We start from the raw sequence: 27711 nt of genomic DNA, 5'->3' as shown, positions 1-27711 counted from the left end.
CTTGAATCTGCTAGCCTACCCTACTGTGTATTCATTTCTAACCTGTTGATTCATTTTGGTGTAGAGTGTGTAAATGAGTCTAGTGAATCCTATGGGAAAAGTAACTTGATTGATAAATCTGCATTACATCACATGGGACTCCAACACGGTCCAGAGGGTTGGATGTTTAAATTAATGTCGAATTTCATTAATATACGACGTTAACTTAACATCAAATTTTGTCAATATTTGACGTTAATCATTTTTTTTTGTTTTTTTAATTAATTTTGATCCTTTTTTACAACTCTATGAGATCTGAAAAGCAAAAAAACAACAAATTTCAGTGTTTGGTATTTTATAAAGCATGAACTATGAATGTGTAGTGTAGTATCAACAGCAAACAATAATAACCAACAACAAACAAGTTCAATCAAACAACGACAACAACAAACAAGTTCAACTAAACAAAAACAACAAACAAGTTCAATAAAAAAAACAATAAACAAGTTCAACAAATAAGTTCTTCAAAACGAAAACTAACCTTCAAAAGGTGGGTTCGTCAGAATAAAGTTTCGTCACATTAAGAGAGAAATCAGAATGCGCCTATGAGGGACAAAAGTGGGTATCGCGCGCTAAGATAAAGTGAATGAATTTTCAATCTTCCGCTCAAATTTTTATTGAATTCAGTAACCTTTTTACGTCAAATTTAAAAGTCATTTTACGTTTTATATCTTTTTACGTCGAATTACAATTCTAAACAACGTTTAATAATTGCATTTATTCACAAAAATGTCACCGCTCATTTTTAACATTGGTTATTCAATGGTTGAACGTTGAACGTGTGACGTTATATGCTGTTTTTGTACTAGTGAATGAAGAAAATGAAGAAGATGAAGAGAGTGAAGAGGAGAGTAAGGCAGATGAAAGTGGTGATGATGATGATGAATTGCTGATTTGTGACATGAAGAAAAATAAAAATACGAAAAGATTGTAGGCATAAGTAAAGTTGAATCTGAATCAGAATAGGGGTCTTAGTGCTCTAGATATGAAGTTTTTTTTTATGTTCCTGTTTGTCTTGTTTAAGGCTTTTTAAGCCATATCTTATTGTCTAGTTGTAATCATCTTTTAATATCAAATGAAATGAAATTATGCTTTTAGTAATCAATCAATGAACTGTGAATGGTGATTGGTTTGATTGAATCTGATTTTATCATTTGTATGATAGCAATTGAACTTTTCATGGTTACATCATTACAATTGCATATTCATAATTAATATGTGTTAGTGATTCTTTATCAGTTTTGTTGCATATGATCTAACACTTTATCTAGATGAGATGAAAGGATTATGCAGGTGATATTAGTTGATTGATTGTACACTGTGTTGAAAAGAAAATTCAATAATACTCTGTTGCATTGGAATCGATTAAAGGAGAATTATAATCGATTGAAATCCGTCAACTAGTTTGAAGTTTCTAAACTTCTTATTCTTTTACTTTAAACCCTGAATTATGATTTGTTGTATGTTTATTCATCATAAATCTCATTGTGTATAATCTCCGCTGTGAATTTGGTATGAGCTTATGGATGATTAAACTAAACTGTTAGTTTCAAGCTATGTCAAATTTGCTCTGATGCTAAATCTATAATATCTTTTGGTACATTGCTTGAACATATTTGAACAATACATACTCTGTTATATCTCTATCATGCAACTTTGAAACTGGAATGTGATATGCATATTGGTAGGGGGAGTGTTGTATTCTACAATATGCTTGTTCACATGTTAAAAAGGGAGAGAAAATATTAGAATCATGTGAATATTGCTGACAAGGGGAGCATCATTATTTTTCTCTTATAACATGCTTAATGCCTATCTATATGATTCATTATCCTTGTTTCAATTACATTTTGGTATATATCTTTTTTTGCTAATGCCCAAAGGGGGAGAAATAATTGAACATTGATTGAGATGATTGAATGTGGTTGAAACTATGAAATAATTTTTGATTGTGTATTGTGTACATCATGGTTGTTTTATTAATCATGGTTGTGCATCATCAAAAACGGGGGAGATTGTTGATAGGGGAGCACATGTGATATTTAAACCCAATATCTATTATGTTGGTTTTTTATGATGACAACACATTGATAAAACACATGAATGTTGTCAAGTCACAATAGAAAGGAGTTTTTGTGTGTTATATCAATGCATATTTCTGTGTGTTATATCAATGCATATGCTGATTTAAAATTGCAATAATGCATATGTTGAACATACTATTGTGACTACATACTATTGTGTTTATGATGTGATTATATGTGTTTGCACAATGTATGATTCTGTGTTATGAATACCATATGCACAAAAAGCATATCTGAATGACAAAATCGATTACAATGTTGTAATATTCAACTAAGGTCATCATATAGCTTATGGTAGACAAACTTATGGTTTTGAACTGTGGCAAAATAACTAGTTTAAATCGATTACATTAGTTATTAAATCAATTAAAACTCGTGTGTTTGCATATATCATTTTCAGATGTGCTATGATGGATCTTTGGAAAGAAAGGTTTTCAAAATTCTGTTAAGTGTTAAAGCTTAATTGATTATATGTTTTCTGTATTCAACTAAGTTTGTTATGTTTGAAAATTGATTTCTTGCTTGTCATAACTATTATAGCGGTCATATTTTTAAACGTGTTTGACCAACATTTAATGAAAATCGATTACATTAAATTTGTATTCGATTAACGGCTAAAGTTGTTGTAATTCTGTTACGTGTGTTTAATGTAACCGATTACATATGTAAAGTAATCGATTACCTTGCGTCAGGACTGAAATAAGTTATATATTGATGCATTGTTTGAAAATTTGTAACAATTGATCATACTCACATTTTCATATCTGATTGAATTCATTTAAGAGATTTTACAGATTGATCAAAAGCTCCAAGAATCAAGAACGAGAAGAATTAGATCATCTTGAAGCATTCTTGAAGTAGAACAGGGGACTATATTGACTTATTATTTTCGCACAACTAAAGGTGCATTTATAGAGATCAGGAGAGAAGACTTGCAATCTTGGATTTGTTGTTTCCCTTTATGTGAGCGTTAGCAAGAAGAGTGGTCACTCTTGACTTTGAGAGGGGATATCTCAAAGGGTTTGCTGCAATAGGGACGAGTTGTTTTGTGTTGGCAGGTTTTGTTGTTCTATATTTGATTGAGAGTTTGTGAGGTGTTTACATTAGAGAGTTTCTTTGTAAAGCCTTGGCTGTAATACTCTGATCATTATAGTGAATTACTCTCCAATCTAAGGTTGATTGGGAGGGTGACTGGATGTAGGCATTGAGGCCGAACTAGTATAAAAACTGTTTAGTTTTCTCTCCTCTATCTCTTTGCATTTTTCTTTGTCATTACATATACATGTACTGTTTCATTGCATACAACTTTGCTGCATAAGAATGATTTAAAGAACCTTATAATTTGCGAAAAAGATTTTAAAAGTGCAAGTTATTATAAAACACCAATTCACCCCCAAGGTGTTGAGAAAAAAAGTCCATTAATTCTAATAGTAGTGAATAAGGTAAAGAAAATGCAAAAGAAATATCATAAAACAATGGTCAATAAACATCATACAAGAATGATCACCACATCAATACGTAATGGTCAATAAACATGATAAAACATTGTCTTACATTATCTTATAAGCAAAAGAAACTTTATAGCAACATTGTCTTACATTATATATTACACCACAAAAATCAGATCAAACATTGTTCCTTCATCATTAAACATTACATAATATTCAAAAAATTGTCTTAAAAATGAGAATGCAAACATATTTTAAAAAGTAAACATCAGTTCATTTATCAGATAGAAGCATAATAGATTCCTGAGTAATAGGCACATCTGTTGGTGGAGGTATGGTGACTTGGGTTTGTTGAGTACATTGGTCAATAGGCAGAACTGTTGGAGGTCTTTGTGGACAAGATCTTTTGTATTGTCCAAGTTCTTTGCAAATAGCACATGTTTTTTTACTCTCACCCTTTCTTAATTCAGAGTAATTCTTCTTTAACTCCCAAGCCTCTAGTCTTTATTCAGAGTCATTTTTTGGCCTTTCACGTCGAATTTGAGTTCGACGACATATCGGGAGACGTTAAATTGACGTCAAGTTTAAAAAGTTCGACGTTAATCAACAAATAAGTTCTCCAAAACAAAAACTAACCTTTCATAAGGTGGTTTCGTCGGAATAAAGTGTTTCCATCGGTGGGAGAGAAAACAGAATGCGCCTATGAAGAACAAGAACACGAAAATAATCAGTCAGAACAAACGAAAATTATACATAAAGTAGTTAATTAACATACATTTGTATCAAATGAAAGAAAGATTCATGTGATGGTCGTCAAACTTCGTTCGAGAAAAGTTTGATAAGAGAAGGAGGTCTCGCGCGCTAAGACAAAGTGAATGAATTTTCAATCTCCCGCTCAAATTAAAAAGGGGAAACTTTTGGCTAACAAATAATACGTCGAAGCTCCTACAAAATTCGACATATTATATGTAGTTTAAAAGATAAAAGAAAAAAAGAATTAAAAAGGGGTTACTTTTCGGCTTCTGACTGACAAATTTGACGTTCTACAATTGCATTTATTTAAAAAAATGTCATCGATCATTTTTAACGTTAACTATTCAGTGGTTGAACGTTGAACGCATGACGTTATACATTGTTTTTGCACTAGTGCATATTAGTTGGTGTAATTGTAGTTTATGATTTATTTGTGTTATATATATATATATATATATATATATATATATATATATATATATATATAATTATTTATTTATTTATGATAAATACAAATCAACAATTTGTATGCAATTTATATATTAACATACATAAAAGAATGGTAAGTGAATATAATCTTGACTTATGATCTACTTTTTTTTTTTAAATAAATCTGTATAAATTGGTTTTGGATAATGAGATTTGGATCGAATATGTACAAACACCATTTTCTTAAAACATGTTTTTGTAACTTTTCTCTTAAATTACTACGATGACTCCTGAATCTATTTACATTATTTTCCTCCTCCCATTAGTTGCCACACAAATCGGTAATAGCATAAATGAGTGGTAAGTACCACTTACATACATGTAGTATTTCTTGACAACAAATTGAGGACATTATTAACGGACAAAGTTACTTAATTTAAAAAAACAAAAAGACAAATTCTATAATTAAAATTTTATAATATCTAAAATGACACATTTGTGAAACTAAAGTGGAAAAAGAATTTAATCATATTATTTAAAACCAGATGACAAGTGTTGAATGTTGAAGGCAAACGTTCGATTGATAATGCTTTAAAACACCAGGTCAACGATACCCTTCGCCGACGGTTTTCATAAATAATCATAGGGTAATTTCGTCCTTTTCTTTTCCCCTGCTGTGTAGTATTTGGTAATTTGGCTTCTTTGTGCAAACATCAACAACAAAATAAACGAATCAAGAATAGAATAGTATGATCACCGACAGAATTGTTGAGTCATTTTCTTCTAAATAGCTTAAATTATTTTCTTCCAAGCAACAAAAGGCTACATGGATACCACCATTATGATAATTCATAGCTTAAATTGTTTGTGATATATTAAGGTTTTAACGTGTGAAGTTGTAATTATCCGGTCCCAAACGTGGCTCATTAAGCGTTGCTAATGTAATCTTATTGTGTAGTTTATGAATTACACGTTTGCATATGTAATAGGGTGCTCGTAACTTACCACTAATGGGTACTTTCTACATGTATATTGCTTATAAGCAAAAGCAAAGTTCCTCAAAATTACTTTGTTGCGTCAGCAAGAGAAAAACATGAAAATGCAAAAGTATATAAGGAAAGAAAGAGCGGAAGAAAAGAATCTAGCTTTTATCTAGTACATAAGGTATTATTTTCGAAAAAAACAATATAAATATCAAGTTGGCATATAATGATAATAATTCACAAAATCTATCTTTGTCTTCTACACCTTTAGCCTTCAAAAAAAACTTCAATGCAAATTAATTTCTTGAATTTTCCTTTTATTACATATATATATATATATATATATATATATATACACTAATATAAAAACTAATTTCAAAATCATACAAAATTTAACACACCCAAACTGATTAATTTTCAATAATGTAGTTGCTTACATTATTATTCCCTCAAAAATCGTTTTAATAGTCATAATAAGAATATTGATCTTTTCAAAATTATCTTCTAAACAATATTTACTATATACTTTTATTTATTAGTTAGTTGTGTTTAATTCCTTCATTTATTAATACATAGAAATTGATTTTTTTTCCTATATAAATCACGTGTATTTTTCACACAACAATTTGTTTCAGTGATACTTTCTCTATAAATATTTCAAGTCAAATAATCAAGAGAGGATTTTTCATCAGCACTTAAAGAATGCAATTAATTTATACATAAATAAAAGTAAAGTAAGTAACTTCTCAAAATAATTTATCCAAACACTTATTTTTTATGAATACTTATGAAAGGAAGAATATATACGGAGAAAGTATTAACCATATATATGAATAAAGTCGATCCAATTGAGGATTTTTATCTAATATTAATTGTTCATTATTGTATGAATAACTATAGACATTAATAATTTGCAGAGTAATGAAAAATCTATGCAGGCAACAGTTAAGACAAGGAAAGCAGTTAAATGATAATTTATTGAGGAAGTGTTGAACACAAAAAACAGCAAGGAGAGAGAGTGAGAGAGAGATGAAATGTAGAACGAGAATGTCACTGCCAGTGGTAATGGGCAACCACTGCATGAGTGGACCAACATCAACATCCATGGAAAGGGTCATCATTCATCATGAGACACACGGTTAACAAGGTAACTTAACCAGCAAAAACGGGACCTTGGACTCAAGGTTTTTCCTGAACCATGATAACTAAGTGGGTCCCATTTTCCCTAAAACAAGTAGTGGGGTCACAGTATTTGCTGAACCAGCTGTTCTCTCTCTCTCATTCTCTCCTATCATTGAAACCCTTTGTCCCTTCCCAAGATCTGATTACATTTCCCTGCTTTACAGGGGGAGATAGTGCAAGCGTAATCTCCAAGTTCTTTCATCTTTTTGTTACTTTTTGTTAGAGACACATAGGCCCAGAATAACTTGTAAGTTATTTGATTCAGATCTGTCTCTTTGGTTTCACTTGAGGTACCATCATTTTCCGTCTAAATCTGGACCCCCTTTTTTAAAATTGCTATTTTTGCACTTTCCCATTTCCTCTTAATGTTGTTGGAGCCGTTTAATGTTCAAAGTTCTTCAATTTCTTTCCTTGCTTTGCTTTGGTGAAAATTCTGTTAGTTGCAGAAGGGTGTTGCATAATTTGACTGGAAATGTTGATTTGATTAGATAAATCTGCATTCTGTGTGATTCTTTGCAGTCGAAATGCACAAAAGGAAGATAATTCGGTTCTTCGTACTGTTGGATTCAATATGATTCAGCGAATGAGGATTTCAAATTACTCTTTGTATTTTTCACATGCCATTTGGATTCCTTTTATGGATAAGGATTTGAATTGCTCAATAGTTCAGATCAGTTAACTTTCAATCATTCCTTGATGATAAATTTCTCTACCAGAAGCCAGAAGCTGGTTCCTGGTTTCCTTTTCATAACTTTTTTTCTTGTTTTCAAAAGCTAAAAGGCTTACATAATTAGTTTTTCAGCATCAATTTCATAGCTCTAGTAGCATTTAATAACACCAGTTGGTGTGCTACTGGATTTCCAATTCAAAGACAAACTGAATTCTTGAATTATTTTGGGTTGAGAGATGATATCATGAAATTTACATATTTCCTGTGTTAAGGGTCCAAGTGAGGAATGCAAAGAAAATGGGGAGGAAGGGAAGTTGGTTTTCTACTGTGAAGAAAGCTCTGAGCCCTGAATCAAAGGAGAGGAACTATCAGGTTCTGATGAAATTTATGTTATAAAATATTAATGTTGATTGCAAAAGAATAACTGAGAAGTTCCTGTTATATCATGTGGACTTGCACAATACACCTGAAAGTACACGCTTTAGGAAATTTTGTGAGCTTTTTTACAACAATTTATAGTTAACATTTCTCAGGTATCCAGCATGTTCCTTATAGTGTTAACAACTGCATTTTTCAGAAAACAAGTAGACCAAAGAAGAAATGGTTTGGAAAACAAAAGTTGCAGACTTCAGCGTCACAATCCGAAACTGATAAAGCACCTCCTCTTCCTCCACCCGAGGTTATTTTACCTCACTCTGAGATTGAAACCAGTCATGATGACGTCAAAGTTGAAACTGCAGTTGTTGCCGAGGAACCTGTTCCTGCTGTTCAGACAGAACCTGTGGATGTCCAAGCCACTACAATTGTTCAGTTACACAGTAAACCAACAGAAGAAGTGGCAGCAATAAGGATTCAGAAAGCTTTTCGGGGATACTTGGTATATTTTGCTATTTTACATTTAAACCAATGTAACTGATTCCATTCACCTTCCCTCTTTCCATTATCTGTTGAATATTTCCATTTTTTCTCTACAACTACTTGGGACAAAACCTTAGTTACAATGATGATATAACACTTTCATGTTCACTGTATACTAACAGTTGGTCAATTCAAACTCTTAAAATGTAAATTAGTAGTAAAAAGTATATATTTATTATATGTGCTAAGTTAAGAGGTGATATGTGCTGGAAAGCTTCTTGATTCATGATAAACTGCCTGCAAGCTGAGTTATTTCTCAATAATCATTTAGGCAAGAAGGGCATTGCGGGCTTTGAGGGGACTGGTGAGGTTGAGATCACTCATGGAAGGGCCAGTGGTGAAACGTCAAGCTATTAGTACCCTCCGTTCTATGCAGACTTTTGCACATTTGCAAACTCAGATTCGTTATAGGAGGCTCAGGATGTTGGAGGAGAATCAAGCTCTACAGAAACAGCTCTTACAGAAACATGCAAAAGAGTTAGAGAGCATGAGGGTCTGTGTTTCATTTCCCTTGACTTATTTTCTGTTTTTGATCCTGTTGACATAAAGATAATATTTACTTTACTTTTAGATGAATTTTTAATGCTTTTAACTATTTTCAAATTCCTATAATAGCTTGGTGAGGAATGGGATGACAGTGTACAATCGAAAGAACAGGTTGAAGCCAAGTTACTGAGCAAGTATGAAGCTGCTATGAGAAGAGAAAGAGCAATGGCTTATTCATTCTCTCATCAGGTTTTCTATTTGTCGTGAATTTATATTTGATAGGATAGTGAAACTGAAATTAGAAAGGATATATGAAGCAAATATTTTGGTGAATTCAGAGATCAATTAACTTAGTCTTCTTGTTTGGATAAATTTTTCAATTAAAACTCATAAGAGAAGAAAATAAGAAAGGTAAAATGTATTAAACTTTTTCCATGAAGGGAAATTTGTCCAAACTATTTTGTTATATCACAAAATAATACATAATATATAATGGACTATAATAGGAATATGGCTACTGGTGGGATTTCCTTGAGGTTTTGAATACATTGAACTCCAGTTTTTACCTTAAACAAGTGCTACTTTATTCTTTACAGCAAAACTGGAAGAATTCATCAAGATCCATAAACCCAATGTTCATGGATCCAACCAATCCAACCTGGGGTTGGAGTTGGTTGGAGCGATGGACGGCAGCCCGGCCCTGGGAGAGCCATAGCTTGGTGGAGAAAGAGAAGAATGACAATAAATCTATTAGAAGTTCTGGCCGTGGCATTACCAGTGCTGAAATCAGCAAATCATTTGCTAAGTTTCAGCTCAATTCTGAGAAGTATTCTCCAACAGCGAGCCAAAATCCAGGCTCACCTAACGTTGAGTCACATTCCCAGCAATCGCATTCAAATCCTCCCAAGTCAGCTTCTCCAGCAGCTGCTAAGAAGCTGAAGAAAGTGAGTCCAAAGGACATCATGGCTATAGATGATGAGACCAAAAGTGTGATGAGTGTGCAGTCAGAGCGGGCAAGGAGGCACTCCATTGGTGGATCAACAGTGGGAGATGATGAAAGCCTTGCAAGCTCCCCAGCAATTCCAAGTTACATGGTGCCAACTAAATCTGCCAAAGCCAAGTCCAGAATGCAAAGCCCACTAGCTGCAGAAAATGTGACCCCAAATAAAGGGTCCCCTGCTGGGACTGCAAAAAAACGTCTTAGTTTCCCTGCTTCACCTGCTAGACCAAGAAGGCATTCAGGTCCACCAAAGGTAGAAACCAGCTTCAATGCTGAAATCGCTGTGGGAAATGGTGTGTCTGGCTGATTACATAGCCACAGGAAAACGATGAAAAAACAAGAAGTTGAAATATGGTGGCAAGAATAAGACAAAAGTTCATTTGAATTGTCCCTTAATTTATTTATTTATTTATTTATCATGTGTATCTTCGTCTTATCATTTTTATATTGATTTGGGGTGAAAACTGTTTTGCCTACTACATTTGTGTATTTGTCGTATTCCACGCCTGGTATGTACTCACAATTTGTGCTGAGGGGATCAAAGGTGGTTCATGAGAGTTCTATGGACAAAAGAGCATTCAGCTGCAGAATGACTTACTGAGCCTCCCCCAGTATCTTTCTGCTACTATTCATTCTTATTTCTGATATAAAATGTATATTTAATTTCATTGCCCCCATTATTTGAGTCAGTTAAATGTTAGTGTGTTCTGTAACCTCATATGAGTACTTTTTCGGGTGTGGGATCACAATTAACGTTTCTTCACACTTTTTTGTGAATTCTTTAACGTTGTATTGATCTTCATTACTAAGCTATTTTTAGTCCTTCGTCTTCAAATTTCTAGCGTACGTATGTTCGATCATTTAATATATTATAAATTTTGAAGTGGGTTTTTAATTAAGGTTGACTTAATTAGGATCCAAAAATAAGTATGTTTTACTTGTAAATGTGTTAGATTTGTGTTTGCTTATGTCTAATGGAAGGATAACTGGTCGTTTTAGTGGTGTGCCAGTCAGTCTACATTAACTTAGGATTGAAATCGATAAACTAACGTTTACCTGGAGACATTTGCAGTCCGGTCAAAATTCTTCCAAGAACATTGGCCGCCCGATCAATGATACGTCAATGTTCTTTCAGGAACATTAATCGTCCGGTCAATGATAAATCAATCAGTCATAAATTCAAGTGTTTGTAAATAACTATGCTTTCATCCTGTTAATTGGTTTGTAAATATATATATTGATCATATTTTTCACTCTTAAAAGCATTTTGCAACATATTTTGTTTTATATTCCATAATTTGATTTACTTTAGTACTAAAAAAAGTAAATAGTTACAAAATATTATTTAAATATAAAAGGAATCAGAAATTTGAATTGTTGAATATAATGAAAATTATATATGGGATTAATTTTCTTCGTGTTGAATATATACATAGGATCTTCTATTTATAATAGAAGAAATATGAGCTAAGTCCAAAATACAAATAATAACAAATTAACTAAAGATAAAAGATAAATATAAAATAAAGATAATATATCTATCACTCTCTCTCAAGCTGGTGCATACAAATATGAACCAAGTTTGTTACTAATATAATCCCTAAAGACTTAGTGAAAACTCAGAAGACTCCCCTTGAGCAACAAATCTAGGAGGTTGCTCCATGTAAATCTCTTCTTGCAAATCGCCTTTGAGGAATGCCACCAGTGGATAAAGAAGTAATTGTTGGAGAGCGACCACGGCTATAAATAAACAAACAAAAACCATCTTTTCCATGAAAAAAAAAACATATATGGATGGATCAAACGCAATGGATGAACACGAGAAAGAAACTATAAAAATCAAAGATTCTTCAATCAAGGCACCTAAAAATGAAAAAAGAGCAACCTCGATACTCTGAATAGCTACCTGAGAGGACGAGACGTGCAACAACACACAATAAACACGACCTCGACACTCTGAATTACTACTAGACATGCCACCATACACAATGAAAAAGGGAGTAAATCCATAATTTCAAAAGGCGCTGAGAACACATAAGAGCTTCGATGAGGCATCGTTAATGACATCATGGTCGCCTGGCCGAGACAATCAAAATCATGTGATCGTCAGTCGAAACTAGAACTCCAGTAGTGACAACGGTAGACGATGGCGCCGCTGACAACAATAGATGGTGCCACCGGCGTATGTAGTGGCAGAGGCACCAAAAATGTTTTCCTCAAAAGAACGTAGCTCTAGATACCATGTTGAATATAGTAAAAATTATATATGAAATTAATCTCCCTTTGTTAAATATACACATAGAGTTATTTATCTATAATAGAAGAAATATGCACTAAACCCAAAATATAAATAATAACAAACTAACTAAAAATAAATATAAAATAAAAATAATATATCTAACGTAAATAAATAAAAAAAAATAATTAGTTTCATGATCTTTTATAAAGGAGACATAAGCTTTGTTCGCTTCATATTTTCTATTCATGCGGATGTAAAGCGGGACCCATGCGTGTTTATTTTCATGAATCAATGTGTATTTGAGAGTGATCATTTAGGATACAAACTTAAAGAAATCCTTGGTGTGGAAGAATTAATGTGAATATTAAATGTTTTTATTTAAATGTCCGATAACTTTTCTCCCATTACACATTATTCTCTTTCTTTTATTGTGCATGAATACGTAAACATATATTTGCTATTGTGGGCGGTTAAGCAAAACACAGATTCAATTTTTTAAAAAAATTTTAATTACAAAACTAAATATTTAATTTTTATTTTATAGCTAATAAAATGTATTTTTTTCTACTACAATAATTATTATTTTTTCAAAACTATTCATTTAACATTTTTTAAAATAATTCCAACTAATCCAAAAATAATTTTATACTACTTTTAACATTAAGGGAAATTGGTAATTTTCTTTTTTATTTATTAAAATATTTTTTAAATTTATCGGTTAAATTTCTCACAAACTTTACTTCTAAATTCATTATCTATGACTTCCAAATTCTTTCAAAAAAATAATACACATTTTACTCTCAAATTTATTAAATTCATTCACTCACTCTTCTATCCATCTTTACATCTTCACAAGTGAACACATCTTTAAAGTTAAATAAAAAAATATAGGCTTAATTACTTATTTTGTCTCTAGTTTCGCTCAAATGTGTCAAGTTGGTCCATCCACTAATGGAAAAATTGTTTTTTATGATAGGTAAATATGACCTATTATGATAAGTAACCTGGCATCATAGTTTTGGACATCATAATAGGTTTGCCCATTTTATGACGTAGTAGAAAATTATGTCATAATAAGTTCAGCGTATTATGACCTACTTTCATTCACCTATCATAATAGGTCCAGTATATTATGATAGATTTTCATTTATCAATCATAATGTAACGAATATATTATGATGTAGTTAGACTTACCTATCATAATATGTAATGTTTATGATGTAAATCTTTTCACCTATCATAATATGTTGAATATATTATGACAAGTAATTGTTCACCTATCATAATATATGCTTTTAATAAATAAACTTTTATTACAATGCCACGTGTCGCATGTTTATTGGTTTATTTTAAAATAATTTTCTTTTAAAAACTGTCGAAATGGACGTAGGTAAGTTTTGTTTTAAGTGATAATCCGAAAATACCCCTGTTTGTTCATTGGAAATGAAGGTCTCGTTTCCCTGCGTCTTCATTTTGCTTTCTCTGTGATGGTTTTCTGTGCGTGGTGTTCTCTCCCTCCATTTTTGTAAAGGTGATGTTTTTCGTAGATGTTCTAGTGCGCAATGGCAAGGTCCGGTGAGCATTGTCTGACGGCGAAGGTAAGTGGTTTGTCATTCCATTTCGTTGCATGGTTTTTTGGTTTGGGTTTAGGTTTGGAGTTTGTATCATTTTGTTTTGCTTATTGGGTTTAGTAGTTTTGCTTATTTTATTTTGTTTGATGTACTTGACCGTTCGTCACTCTTTTTCGACAAAGTATATATGTACTTTGAACGAATGCTTGACAGACGAGCATCGGTCATTGATAAGAAGACTCCATTTTCGTGGTTTTTAGATGTGAATGTAAATGTTAAACTAGGTAGAAATATATTGAGTGAGTTATTGGGTAAGTGGGATGACTCGAGTAGTGGTTTTTTTGTTGGAAATAAAGTTTTGACTATAAATGAAAATGATTTTTATTTAGGGTTGGGATTGAGTACAGATGGTGAAAATATTAACTTAAAGGAGGAAATGGAAAATATTCAATGTGTGAAATACATAGGTAAAGGAACAAAGGATTTGAATTCGATATACAAAATTCTAATGCGAAAACACAAGAAAAAGATCCCTTGTTCTCATTTTTGTAGCCTTTACCTATTGGTAGGGATATGTGAGATTTTATTTCCGAAACGTAGCGGAAAAGTGTTTCCTGTAATGTTTGATATTGTTGACAACTTAAGTGGTTTGGGTAGTTATTGTTGGGGTAGTCTAGTTTATCGTTTTTTGTTACGTAGTTTGTGCAAAGCTTCAGAAGGCTTGAAGAAAGGCAAAGGTACAACAAACGTTTACGTGGATGGTTGTGTTTACATGCTGCAGGTAATTATGACTTGTTGATGTAAAATGTAAATTGTTTGTTTATTGTTTTGTGATTTTAGTTTTTTAGTAGAAGTTAAGATGATTTATTTTTCTTAGGTATGGTTTTTTGAGCATTTTGTTCCACCCGAAGGTCCAATCGATAAATTTCCTCGAATATTGCATTGGATGAATAGAAGTATTGGAGACAAGTTCATAAAACGGTGTATGGAGACAGGTTTGGTATGTGGTTTGTTATCCGAAGTTTTGTTATGTTTTGATATATTGACAAAACTTGTGTAGTCTGAAATATATGGTTAAATTTCAGGTTGTTGATGATGTTTATGTTGGTGCTTCAACCAAGGATAAGAAGGAATACAGACCACCACCAACAACAAAGGATGCCCAACCAAGACCAAATAAGATACAAAAAAGAAATCGAAGAGAAACTTTTATACGTGCCTTAGAGGACCAAGAATTTCTAATTGAAGAACTTAAAAGGAGGGTTGTAGTTTTAGAGGCACAATTGGCTGAAGAGAAGGCAAGACGACAAAATAAAGATGACGGTGGACAAACTGTGCCTTGTACAGAACCATCCACGAACACTAGTTTTGTATCCCCTAGTGATACAAGAAGGTTTAACACCATAGGACCCATCACAAGAGGAATGGCCAAAAAGCTCCAAGATGAGTATTCTCCCCAAGGTCAAGTACTATTTGCTATCTTTGGATGGAAAATTGGAGAACAAGAAGATATTCCAAATTTGCCAAAACATGGAGAAGGGTAAAGTAGACATTTCTATACAAGAAGGGGTGTGCTTATCCTTCTATGGGGCGGCATTAGTAATTGTTTTCTCCACATAAAACTCATTTGTCACGCGCTTCATAAAGTTTTCTAGAAGCCACACATTTAGCACATGAGTTCAGATCTGAAACGTGTAAATTGCTTGCTTAAGCCTTGAGATTGATCTATAAAATCTCATAGGCAAAGCTTGTAGATTACTTTTGGATTGTAGTAAAGAATTTCTGCTGAAATGTTTAGCAAATTCCTTCTCCAAGAGTCACTTCTTAGCTTGATCTCCATTGCAACTTTCTTCCACTCTAGGAAGCCTTCTGAGTTGTGAATCACCTCTCCAAGCTAGCCTCCATATCCATTCACCATAAACACCAACAATCCGCTACTACACATCCAAAGATCCTAGCCAATCTGATCCTGAAATTCCAAGTCTGCACAACAATCTACAACTGCTACAGCTATTGTTACATTGGTTTGAGCAGCCTTCCAAGTCTCCCTGCGCCTCCAATCTCTCGGCTCATCTTCTCTACATCTCCTAAGATGTATCAAGTGGTATTCAGAGCATAGGTTCTAACTTGAACCGTGAGATAAGTGGTTTCATATTTCATTTTCCAAACTGTCATTCAATTCCTGCTATGTCTTCTGGTTCTTCTGAATTCTGTTTCTGTTTCAGCATCTATGATGTGTTTAGGCTTCTATGTTTTGAGTTTTATTGATACCAGCTCTATTTGCTTGAGTCTATCATCATTTTATTCGGTTAGCTCTTGCTGTTTTGAGTCATTTTAATCATTTGAGCATCATTTCCTGTTTTGTCTTAGTCATGTTTGGTTAATTTGCTGTTTTTGTCATCAAATCTGGTTTTTAACCAAGTTTTACGGTTCTGAAAGTGTTGGATGTGGCTACACCAATTAAGAGCAATGAACAATCAAGAGATGAGCTCAGATGTTTAAATTTGCCAACCAAACTCAGATCTGCATGGCTTTTTAGTTTCTGTTCTGTTATTCCAAAAAGTGTTACTGCTGTAACAAAACTCCACTATTCATTTAGCATTGTGCACTGTTCTATTGAACAACAATTGAATGAGTTAATGTCTGAATCATTTGGAACATGAAATGATTTGATTCCAAGTGTTTTGTAATGTTGTAAGCATCAACAAAATGCAATAGCCGATCTGCATGTGCCTTTGAGTTAAAAATTCTGCATAATTTGAGTTGGATTGGTACTAGATCATTGCCAATCATTTTTTTAAGTTGATTCTGCTGTTTTGAGCAACTTTCAAATACCATTTTCAGACTCTTTTTGATGTTTTTAATCCAGAATCAAAGCCAATCTACATTTTGAACCTTGTGGTTGTGAATTTGAGCTGAAAATGACCACTGCAGTATTCCAAATCTGTTACACTGTGATTTAGCTCATTATATCTGTTTCTGCAAGTCCTCACTCATCATTGAAACATGTTTACATCATTGGAATGAGCATATAAACTATATTGTGCATTTGGTCATTTTTTTCTGGGTAGATTTTTGCTGGCTGCCAAGAGCTATGCAGTAAATTTTTGGGTCCAAAATTTCAAAGTTTGGCTGTTTGATTCAATAAGAGTGGATGTAGTAAAAGCCATTGGTCCATAAAATATCAAAAGTTCAAGTTAAAAAGAGTGATTAAAACATTAAAAGGCAGAATAGGACCAATACATCCTGATTTCGAAATTCTGGTTGCACCTTTGAACATTGCTGTCAAAAATTAATGCAAGTTCATTGAGACATTTCAACAAACAGTTTGGTCCACTTTCATTGCATAGCTATTTCGTGCTTGATTCTGGTTTCTGGTCTTTTATTGCGTTTTAAATCTGTTTTAGAACCATTCCTAAGATCATTTTGATGTGCCATCGTGATTGATAGCCATTTAATTGCTTGCTTTCTGAATTTTGAACACTCTGCACACCATCTGTTTGACAAAAGTCCTGGTGTTGCTGTCACTTGGATGTGATTTTACTGGCAATTGTGGTGGTAGTTTCTGTGATTAACTGGTTTGTTGGATAGGTGAACTATAATTCAAATGGCTCATTGCAAGTGGAAGCATCAAAGGAAGTTCAATGGGTGAGGAAAGTGATTGAAGTTGAGTCTTGAAGAAGGAAAGGCCGTGATCAATTCTGTCCAGAATTGTCCGACCAACAACTTGCAGCAGAGTTGTATTCTGCAGAAAATTCATTTCTTTGTTTAAGCACTTTGCAGCTGAGAGAATTGTTTGGAATCCAGTAGATTCAAGTTCTTTGAGAGCAACCCAAAGCTGCACACATTGATTCCTTAGCCTATTTTAACTTTTTCCTTTCCAATGTACCAAATTTCTTTGTAATTTCCATTGGTTTCTTTGGTTGTAATTTCCAAACCCAAGCAAGTGAGGTGCTAGAGTTCACAAGTGCTCTTCCCTCATTTGTAACTAGACTCAAAGAAGTCTCACAACCTAAAATTGAGTAGGCGGTGAGTGTGTCTTAGATCCAAAGTCTAAGCCTCACCTAGGAGACCTCACTTTAATTACTTTTCCAATTTTGATGTGCGAATAGGAAGCTCTCTTAGGGGTCCGAATTTAGAGTTTAGGTTGTGTCCTTTCTTTGCTTTGTGTTTTCTTTGTTGTCTTTAAGACTTAAGTGGATTTAAGAGTGATTTTGATCTAAGGACTCTAGTAAGTAGCAAGAAGCATATTTGGCAAGGATAAGGCTTGGTACTTAAGCATTCCTAGTGAATCACCTCCCTTACCTGGAATATTGCTTTCAAGTGAAAATCTCTAGTCTTTACTTCAAGAATAACATTTAAGTCCATCATAATGTCTAGAAGGCATTCTCCTAGGATTAGTGATAGTGAAAAAGAACATTTTTCTCTTCAAACTTTAGTTAATGAATTCAAGGAAATAAGAAGAGAAATGAATGAAGAGAAAGTCAATAGAGAGCTTCAAAATGCTGTTATTTAAGATGAGTTGAGATTGATAAGGAAAAGTAAGTTCAGGGGAAGTCAGAGTGAAAACTCTCAAGAGGGAGGGATATCTTTGAGTATGTGTGATTATTACCCTCATCAGCCTTCTACTTCTAGGAGGCATAGGAGAAATTCTCATGCACCCCCACCCCCTAAAGAAGTCAATGTTGTGTTGCCTCACTTCCATGGGAAGGACAATGTAGAGGCTTATCTTGATTGGGAGATGAAGGTAGAACAATTGTTTGAATGCCACCAAGTGAGTGAAGAGAGGAAGGTCTCTCTAGCTACCCTAAGCTTTCAAGGGTATGCAATGTACTGGTGGACTGCCTTGGTCAAAGAGAGGCTTAGACATCAAGCCCCTCCCATCCATTATTGGAATGATCTCAAATCTGCCCTTAGGAGGAGACACATTCCCTCCTACTACAATAGAGAACTCATGGATAAACTCCAAAGGTTACAACAAAGGTCAATGATAATTGAGGAATATAGACAAAAGATGGAGTTGTATATGATGAGGGCAGGCATAGTAGAAGGTCCAGAAATTACTTTAGCTAGATTTTTAAGTGGACTCAATTTTGACATAAGAGATAGGGTTGAACTTCTACCTTATAGAGATTTGAATGATCTTGTTCAAATGTGTATAAAGGTAGAACAACAAAACTTGAGAAAATCTTCTTCTAAAAGAATTCAAGTTCAACCTACTTTTGAAAAGAAAATTTTTAAAGAAAAAGAGCCATTTAAACCTCTAGCCAAAATAGAAGAGAGACCCAAGAAAGAGACACCCTCACACACCAGAACAAGTGAAATCAAATGCTTCAAATGTCTAGGAAGGGGTCATGTAGCTACTCAATGTCCTACAAAAAGAAACATCATTTTGAAAGGCAAGGACATTTATAGTAGTAAAAGTGACACCCCAACTAGTACAAGTGAGAGTGAGGAAGAAGAAATGGAAGAGGAAATATATGCTGATGATGGGCAACTTCTCATGGTGAGAAGAATACTTAGCAACCAACCAAGTCTTGATCACCTATCACAAAGAGAGAACATCTTTCACACAAGATGTAAAATTCAAGAAAATCATTGTTCTCTCATTGTTGATAGTGGATCTTGTTGCAATTGTTGTAGCACAAGGTTGGTTGAGAAGTTGAAGCTTGATATTATACCCCATCCAAAACCTTATAAACTTCATTGGTTAAATGAAGATGGGGATATAATAGTCAAGAATCAAGTGAAGTTGGCATTTTCCATTGGGAATTTCAAAGATGAAGTTTTATGTGATATAGTTCCCATGGAAGCATGTCATGTGTTATTGGGGAGACCATGGCAATTTGATCATCAAACTATCCACCATGGTCTAACCAATACCATCACTATCCATCAAAAGGAAAAGAAGTTTGTGCTTCATCCTTTGACTCCTGCCCAAGTGGCTAAGGATCAAGCACAAATGAAGATTTTAAGAAAGCAAGAACATGACCAAAAGAAAAAGTCAAAAAGAAAGGAAGGTATAGAGATAAATGTACCACCTAAGGTCACTCAACATGAAGTACTTTTAAACAAAAAGACTCTACTCAATACACTTCAAGTTGAGCAACCTTCATACCTTCTTCTTTGTCAAGGGACACTTACATGCATATCTAGTGATCCAAAGACTTCAACTCTTTCTCCAACCATTCAAAAACTTTTGAAAGAATTTGATGATCTATTTCCAAAAGAAATTCCAAAAGGGCTTCCACCCATAAGAGGAATAGAACATCAAATTGATTTCATTCCAGGGGCAATTCTTCCTAATAGGCCAGCCTATAGGACAAACCCCCAAGAAACTAAGGAGATTGAAACACAAGTCCAAGAGTTACTAGATAAAGGCTTACTTCAAAAGAGTCTAAGTCCCTGTGCTGTACCAGTGTTGCTTGTACCAAAAAAAGATGGGAAGTGGCGCATGTGTTGTGATTGTAGGGCTATCAACAACATCACAATCAAATATAGACATCCCATTCCTAGACTTGATGATATGTTGGATGAATTGCATGGAGCACAAATATTTTCAAAGGTAGATTTAAAAAGTGGCTATCACCAAATAAGAATTAAAGAAGGTGATGAATGGAAAACTGCCTTTAAGACCAAGTTTGGATTATATGAATGGCTAGTTATGCCTTTTGGTCTTACAAATGCTCCAAGCACATTCATGAGACTTATGAATCATGTTCTTAGGGATTGCATTGGGAAGTTTGTAGTTGTCTACTTTGATGACATCTTGGTATATAGTCAAAACTTGCAAACTCATGAAAATCATTTGAGAGTTGTTTTAACAATTCTTAGAAAACACAAATTGTTTGCAAATTTTGACAAGTGTACCTTTTGTGTTGATAGTGTCATATTTCTTGGATATGTAGTCACCAAAAATGGGGTTCATGTGGACCCAGAAAAAATAAAGGTCATCCAAGATTGGCCTCATCCAAAGAATGTAGGAGAAGTAAGGAGCTTCCATGGGTTGGCAAGCTTTTATAGAAGATTTGTTCCTAACTTCTCTAGTATTGCTTCACCCCTCAATGAGTTGGTGAAAAAAGATGTTACATTCCATTGGGGGGATAAACAACAAAAGGCTTTTGAGCTACTCAAAGAGAAGCTCACATAAGCACCCATTCTAGCTTTGCCAAATTTTTCCAAAACTTTTGAGCTAGAATGTGATGCTTCAGGATTTGGCATAGGTGCAGTATTATTACAAGAAGGACACCCAATTGCATACTTTAGTGAAAAACTTCATGGTGCCTCTTGTAATTACCCCACCTATGACAAAGAACTCTATGCACTTGTGAGGGCTCTTCAAACTTGGGAACATTACCTTGTTGCCAAGGAGTTTATCATTCACAGTGATCATGAATCACTTAAGTATTTGAAAAGTCAACACAAGTTACAAAAGAGGCATGCTAAGTGGTTGGAATTCATTGAACAATTCACTTATGTTATTAAATACAAGAAAGGAAAATCCAATGTGGTGGCTGATGCTTTGTCAAGAAAAATTAATCTATTAGCCACATTGGGAGCTCAAATTCTTGGATTTAATAACATTCTTGAATTATATTCACAAGATCTTGATTTTACTCATATCTATGAGGAATGTCTCAATAAGCCTCAAGGAGGATTCTATGTGAAAGAAGGGTATCTTTTTAAAGAAGGAAAAATTTGCATTCCTCAAGGTTCACATAGAAAACTCCTTGTTAAAGAGACACATGAGGGAGGTTTAATGGGGCATTTTGGGGTAGAAAAAACCCTTGGCATGTTGAAAGAAAAATTCTTTTGGCCTCACATGAGAAGGGATGTTCAAAGGCATTGCTTTAAGTGTATAACTTGTTTAGAAGCTAAATCTGAATCAATGCCTCATGGACTGTATACTCCTTTGAATGTTGCTTCCACCCCTTGGGAAGAGATAAGTATGGATTTTGTGTTAGGTCTTCCCAAAACTTCTAGGGGTTTTGATTCTATCTTTGTGGTGGTAGATAGATTTAGCAAAATGGCTCATTTTATACCTTGCCACAAAGTAGATGATGCAAGCAACATTGCAAAGTTATTCTTTAGAGATGTGGTTAAACTTCATGGGTTACCTAAGGTAATAGTTTCGGATAGAGATACAAAATTTCTTAGTCACTTTTGGCGGACCTTATGGTCTAGATTAGGGACTAAGTTATCTTTTTCTACTACTTGCCATCCTCAAACAGATGGTCAAACTGAAGTAGTCAATAGATCTCTTTCCACTTTACTAAGGGTAGTTCTTAAAGGAAATCACAAATCTTGGGATGAGTACCTACCTCATGTTGAGTTTGGCTACAATAGAGTAGTTCATGGAACTACTAAATTGTCTCCTTTTGAAGTTGTTTATGGTTTCAATCCTTTGACACCCATGGATTTAATACCCCTTCCAAATTCTATTGAGTTTATTCATCAAGATGGGGTATCTAAATCTAAATTTATCAAAGATTTACATCAAAGGGTTAAAATTCAAATTCAACAACAAAATGAGAAATATGCCAAGAAACATAATAAGGGCAAGAAAGAGTTAATATTCAATGAAGGAGATTTAGTTTGGATTCATCTTAGAAAGGAAAGATTTCCTCAATTAAGAAAATCCAAACTCAATCCTAGAGGAGATGGACCTTTTAGAGTGATAAGGAGGATTAATAACAATGCATATCAACTTGATCTTCCTCCTGAATATGGTGTTCATGCTACCTTCAATGTATCTGATCTTAAACCTTTTTCAGGATTTGATAGTGAAGATGAAGACCTTTTGGATTTGAGGGAAAATCCTTCTCAAGAGGGAGGGGATGATACAAGAAGGTTTAACACCATAGGACCCATCACAAGAGGAATGGCCAAAAAGCTCCAAGATGAGTATTCTCCCCAAGGTCAAGTACTATTTGCTATCTTTGGATGGAAAATTGGAGAACAAGAAGATATTCCAAATTTGCCAAAACATGGAGAAGGGTAAAGTAGACATTTCTATACAAGAAGGGGTGTGCTTATCCTTCTATGGGGCGGCATTAGTAATTGTTTTCTCCACATAAAACTCATTTGTCACGTGCTTCATAAAGTTTTCTAGAAGCCACACATTTAGCACATGGGTTCAGATCTGAAACGTGTAAATTGCTTGCTTAACCCTTGAGATTGATCTATAAAATCTCATAGGCAAAGCTTGTAGATTACTTTTGGATTGTAGTAAAGAATTTCTGCTGAAATGTTTAGCAAATTCCTTCTCCAAGAGTCACTTCTTAGCTTGATCTCCATTGCAACTTTCTTCCACTCTAGGAAGCCTTCTAAGTTGTGAATCACCTCTCCAAGCTAATGTAAGACCCTGGAAAATAACGTACGCCGGAGTACGCGTGGCAGCTGGAGAACGAGACACCTCAACAACGTACGTGGCAGCAGCAGGAAGAAGCATTCCAACAGCGGACGCCAGGTGTCACGCTGCATGGAGCCTGGAGTGACGAACGCAGTGCTATCCGCGTGTCACTCGGAGACCGTAGCATGTCATTGACGAACGACAGGTGTCATACCGGGGGAAATCTGGAATCGATAGTGGAAAGCACGTGTCCGCTAAACAGAGGACGTTCGGTCGGTGCTGGAAGAAAATCTGAAAATTCTCAGAAAAACACTCCACTCTCTGCAAAACAACCCCTTTTTCCGATTTCCGAAGAGAACCTTTCTCTTCTCCTTCTCTCTGAGTTTTCTTAACCTTCCCTCTAATAAAACACCCGTTTCATCTACTCTGATCTTCGTCGGGCACCGTGGAAGCAGTTCCGGCGTCTCAAGCTTCATCTTGAACCGATTGGATTTCCAGTCTAAGATGGTAAGTCTTCTCCCCCTTAGTTGTTCTTCCTGTTGTTACAGGCAAACCACGTTTTGATTTCATACGAGAGTATAGTCTAAGTTATCTGGGTTTCTTAATGTTTGGTCTAGTTTGGAAGAGTTTGGTTGAGCGTTGAGAGTAGAAGGAAATCTTAAGTCCGTGAAGTGATTCTGAAGGACGTACGTTCACACTAGAGGTAAGGGAAGCTTATTGATTTAATCCATACGCTGTTGTATGTTTGCTGAAAAGGTCTGCATGTTGATGAATGAATGGATGTGTGTATGCAGTATGAGTATGAATGCATGATGGATGATGGTTGAGATGTATGATTATGAACATGGATATTTATGGTGTATGAAATAAATCTGTATGAGGATGTTGAATATGAATTATTTAAAATGAATGTTATAAAGTCTATAAATTGAAATTTATATGAAGTATAAAGTATAAGCTGAAATGTTGAAATCTAGAATCTGGTGTAGTTGAAAAATCTGAATATGGTAATTCTCTCTGATAAATTACGCTCGTTATCGTACGGTCTTATACCGTTCGGTTCCCTGAAAATGACTTAGAATGGAATTCTTTCATTTGGAAAGAACTCTGATCGAGAACGAGCGTCCCCATTTGAATTCCTATATCTGAGCGTTCGGTTCAGCTCAGCTGTATATAAATACTTTAAACTTTAAAATAACTAGCGCTCGGTCTTAAACCAAGCGTTGTCCTAAATAGCGCTCGGTCTTATACCAAGCGTTCGTCCTAAATAGCGCTCGGTCTTAAACCAAGCGTTCGTCCTAAATAGCGCTCGGTCTTAAACCAAGCGTTCGTCTTAAGTAGCGCTCGGTCTAGTACCAAGCGTTCGTCCTAATTGGTGCTCGGTCATCTACCTAGCGTTCGCTTTAATGTAGTGTTCGGTCTTATATCGAACGCTCGTCCTTACTTTCGATTCCTTAACGGACGTGACTAGCGTTCGTCCAAATATGTAGTAAATGTATATGGTCGCGTTCGGTCTTTGACTGGCAGTCGACTCCTTTAAACGAATGGTTCATAGGGTAGTCAATTTCTAGTCTTGTTGTTGTATCTTCATCCAATTGGATTTTGTTTAACATCCTGGTACTTAGAATATTCTGAGTATTGATTGTATCACTCTAGAGTCATTTCATTCAAATGGATTGAGTAATAGTAACGTTCGTCAAATAATCATAGGTCGAGTTATTCTGATTGACGATGAGTACTTCTTGGTCTCGCTGTTTACGTTCGTCCTTGTCCTTCAGAGGGTTGAACGTTTGTTATTTTGGGTAATTGAAACGAAGGATGAAAATGATAATAAAGTATGAAGAATTAAGAGGTGAACACTATATGGAACGATTATATGATATTGGATTTTGGACGAGCGTTCCAGGGAGGAACGTCTCATATGTGATGAATATTGGATTGGTAAAGTATGACTGTGGGCATGCTAATGCTGGCTTGGTCCATCCTGATATTCCGTGATACTCATCTTCAAGTAGAGGAGAGTAGTCATGTGTGGGAATGGCAGGAGGTTCTATTCCTTAGGGGTACTTTGGATAGAGCTAACCTCGAGTGGCAGCTGTTGAGTGTATCCCAGTTACTACACCACTCGGGTGCAAGGACGCCTGTAGCTACACGGTTCATACAGTCCGGACGGTCTGTCTAGTACATATATATATATTTCTATGTTATTCTATGTTAAGTTACATGTTGTGTGTGAATTGTAATGTTAAATGTATGTGTTGATTGTATGAATTAAATTATATAAGCTTACCCTTTCGTTTTCCTTGTGTTGTTCATTTGTCTATGTACGTTCGTCCTGTCTTGCAATGATCATCCGTGTGGATGTGAGCAGAAGGCGAGGTCACCCTGGTAGACGTCATCGAGAAGAGAACCTGGTTGAAGTGGAAGTCAAGGCCGAGCCTTAGACCACTCGTTCACTTTTTAGCTTAGATGTTAGTTTATTTTTGACGTTCGGCTGTTTAATTTTGTAAAGCCGTTCGTTCTAGACATTCGCTGTTCTGCTTCGTACATGTTAATTCTGTACAAAAGCCGTTCGGCTTTTGAACTTCGTTTTTTTAATGTAAAGACTGCTTAATGTGACTGTTAATTGTAGTTAATTCTGATTTATGGTAATTACTGTATTTTGGGATGTTACATTAGTGGTATCAGAGCAGTTTTGTTCCTTAAGGAACACTGTAGGTTATGAGCATACTATGTTTGTGCTGTGTACTCAACATTCGTTTGATGAGTGTATCAAACCGTCCGAATTTAACTAATGATTATTTCTCTGCTTATCAGAGAGAACAAATGGCACCAAGATCACATCCTCAGCCTGCCGAGCGTGATGCGTCTGACCACATCAGACTACTGGAATCCGTAATAGAGGCACTTCAACAGCAGAACGCTGCTTTGATACAGCAAAACACGGTCGCCTTGCAGAGTTTGGAGGCTGCGAGGGCACACTCTGAAGCTACCCAAAGACAGCTGATGGAGATCATAGAAATCACTAGGAATAATACTAACCCAAGGATGAAGCCTTACGTTCGTCCAGTGTTGCCATCTATTTCTAGGGGGTCCCAGTCACAATCTTTGGGGACGGACGGTTGGTCTGGGCAGAAAAAGACCGTGAAATGTTTCAAGTGTGGAGGACCACACTTCCGATCGTCGTGTCCTCAACTGGTGGAATCAAAATATTGCCTTCAATGTGGGGGACGCGGACATGTCAAGAACGAGTGCAGCATGGGAGGACGAGCAGGGTTAGGGCCACCAAATGCTGGAAGAGGTCAACCAGGAAGAGGTGGCCGAGCACAAGTGGGATGAGTCTATGTCTTAACGGACGCTGAAGCAACGAGCTCAGGTACGATCATCACCTGCACTTTCTTGCGGTATGAACTGCCCTACTGTACACTGTTTTATTTATTGTGATAAGGAAGCGGTTCGGTCTGATAATGTAAATGTCAGCAATTGGATTAGTTTTAATATCCGACTGTGAGATAGATGCTTATTATTATATTAGCGAGAGTGTAATTTTCTAGAACTGACTAACTTAGGAGAATACTTCACGAGAATGGTGTGTCGACATTCGGTTTCTTTTAAGATTAGACCGTTCGGCTAAGATGTATCACCTAGTGACATTGACAGAAATCAAAAACCTTTGAAGACGTATGTTAGGGTTGGATCACGAAGGCGTTACAAGGAAAGAGAACTTAGGACTCCATACACCGGAACCATAGTGCTTAGAATAAAATATGAGTGATATGTGTATTGAGTTGATTAATGGAAAGTAAATAATCATTGTAAATAGATTAAGAAAACAAAGTGTAATGTATCGGATTTAGTTCAATAATATATAATTTGAGTTTTTGGTCTGGTCACATATTTTTTTTTTTGAATACCTTTGTTATTATGATGTGTGGGTTTGTGGATTTGATTATCTGGTGAAGTTTTGTGTTCGATATGTTGCAGTTGTGTTTGTAAGATGTTGGTGTTTGAGTGGTCTTACAGGGTAGTAGGTGGTGTGATGTCACCCCAAGCAGTGAGGAAGAACCCATTCTCAGTGGGGGAACAAAGTTGGGCAAGGTCTAAGTTTGTCGTGTAAAAATGTTGGTGTTTGAGTGTTGGTAGATGGTGGTTGGTGATGTCATGTGACCCCAAGGAGTGGGGAATGACCCTTTTGGAGTGGGGGGAGCAAGTTGTGCAAGGGCTGAATCAGACTGCTCCAAAAACCCTGCTTTAATCGTTTACACAACCCTGCTAAACGATTACGCGAGAGAAAACAAGTTTTTGTACAGAAACCTGAACCGAAGTAGTCAGTGAGAGTAACGTGGATGACCATTGTGAAAACCAGTATGTTTGAGTGACATTTGCACTTGTCTGGGGAACATGTTGGTGTGTGACTGTTGGTAGATGGTACTTGGTGATGTCATGTGACCCCAAGGAGGGCAACGACCCAATTTAAGTGGGGGGACCAAGTTGAGCAAGGGCTGAATCAGACTGCCTCAAATACCCTCTTGTAATCGTTTACAGAGGTCTGGTAAA

General features: G+C 35.2%; 1 protein-coding gene across 6 annotated transcripts; it reads left to right on the top strand.

Moving 5' to 3' along the window:
• Window positions 1-6746: 6746 nt before the first annotated feature.
• Window positions 6747-10669, top strand: LOC124829683 (protein IQ-DOMAIN 2-like). 6 transcript variants are annotated; one of them, XM_047303242.2, is made up of 7 exons: window positions 6747-6883; window positions 7083-7165; window positions 7861-7960; window positions 8166-8465; window positions 8778-8999; window positions 9122-9241; window positions 9589-10669. In XM_047303242.2, the coding sequence occupies exons 3-7, from the start codon at window positions 7886-7888 to the stop codon at window positions 10297-10299; spliced, it is 1428 nt and encodes a 475-aa protein (XP_047159198.2). In that variant the 5' UTR covers window positions 6747-6883; window positions 7083-7165; window positions 7861-7885; the 3' UTR covers window positions 10300-10669. The 6 variants fall into 6 exon arrangements, with proteins under 6 accessions (XP_047159198.2, XP_047159197.2, XP_087949172.1 ...); XM_047303241.2 differs by having other exon boundaries at window positions 7083-7208; XM_088093046.1 differs by lacking the exon at window positions 7083-7165 and having other exon boundaries at window positions 6752-6883.
• Window positions 10670-27711: the final 17042 nt, after the last annotated feature.

The sequence above is a fragment of the Vigna umbellata genome, chromosome 6 (assembly GCF_029865625.1).
Source record: "Vigna umbellata cultivar VRB3 chromosome 6, Vumbellata_1.0, whole genome shotgun sequence".
Taxonomy (NCBI): Eukaryota; Viridiplantae; Streptophyta; class Magnoliopsida; order Fabales; family Fabaceae; genus Vigna; species Vigna umbellata.
This window is presented reverse-complemented; position numbering and strand designations above follow the sequence as displayed.

Bases quoted from the DNA above. Each gene is read 5' to 3' on its own strand.
- LOC124829683 (XM_088093044.1), top strand. From the start codon at position 7,490: ATGATTCAGCGAATGAGGATTTCAAATTACTCTTT. The intron at 7,525-7,860 runs GTATTTTTCACA...TCCTGTGTTAAG, and splicing joins AGGATTTCAAATTACTCTTT to GGTCCAAGTGAGGAATGCAA. The intron at 9,242-9,588 runs GTTTTCTATTTG...TATTCTTTACAG, and splicing joins CTTATTCATTCTCTCATCAG to CAAAACTGGAAGAATTCATC.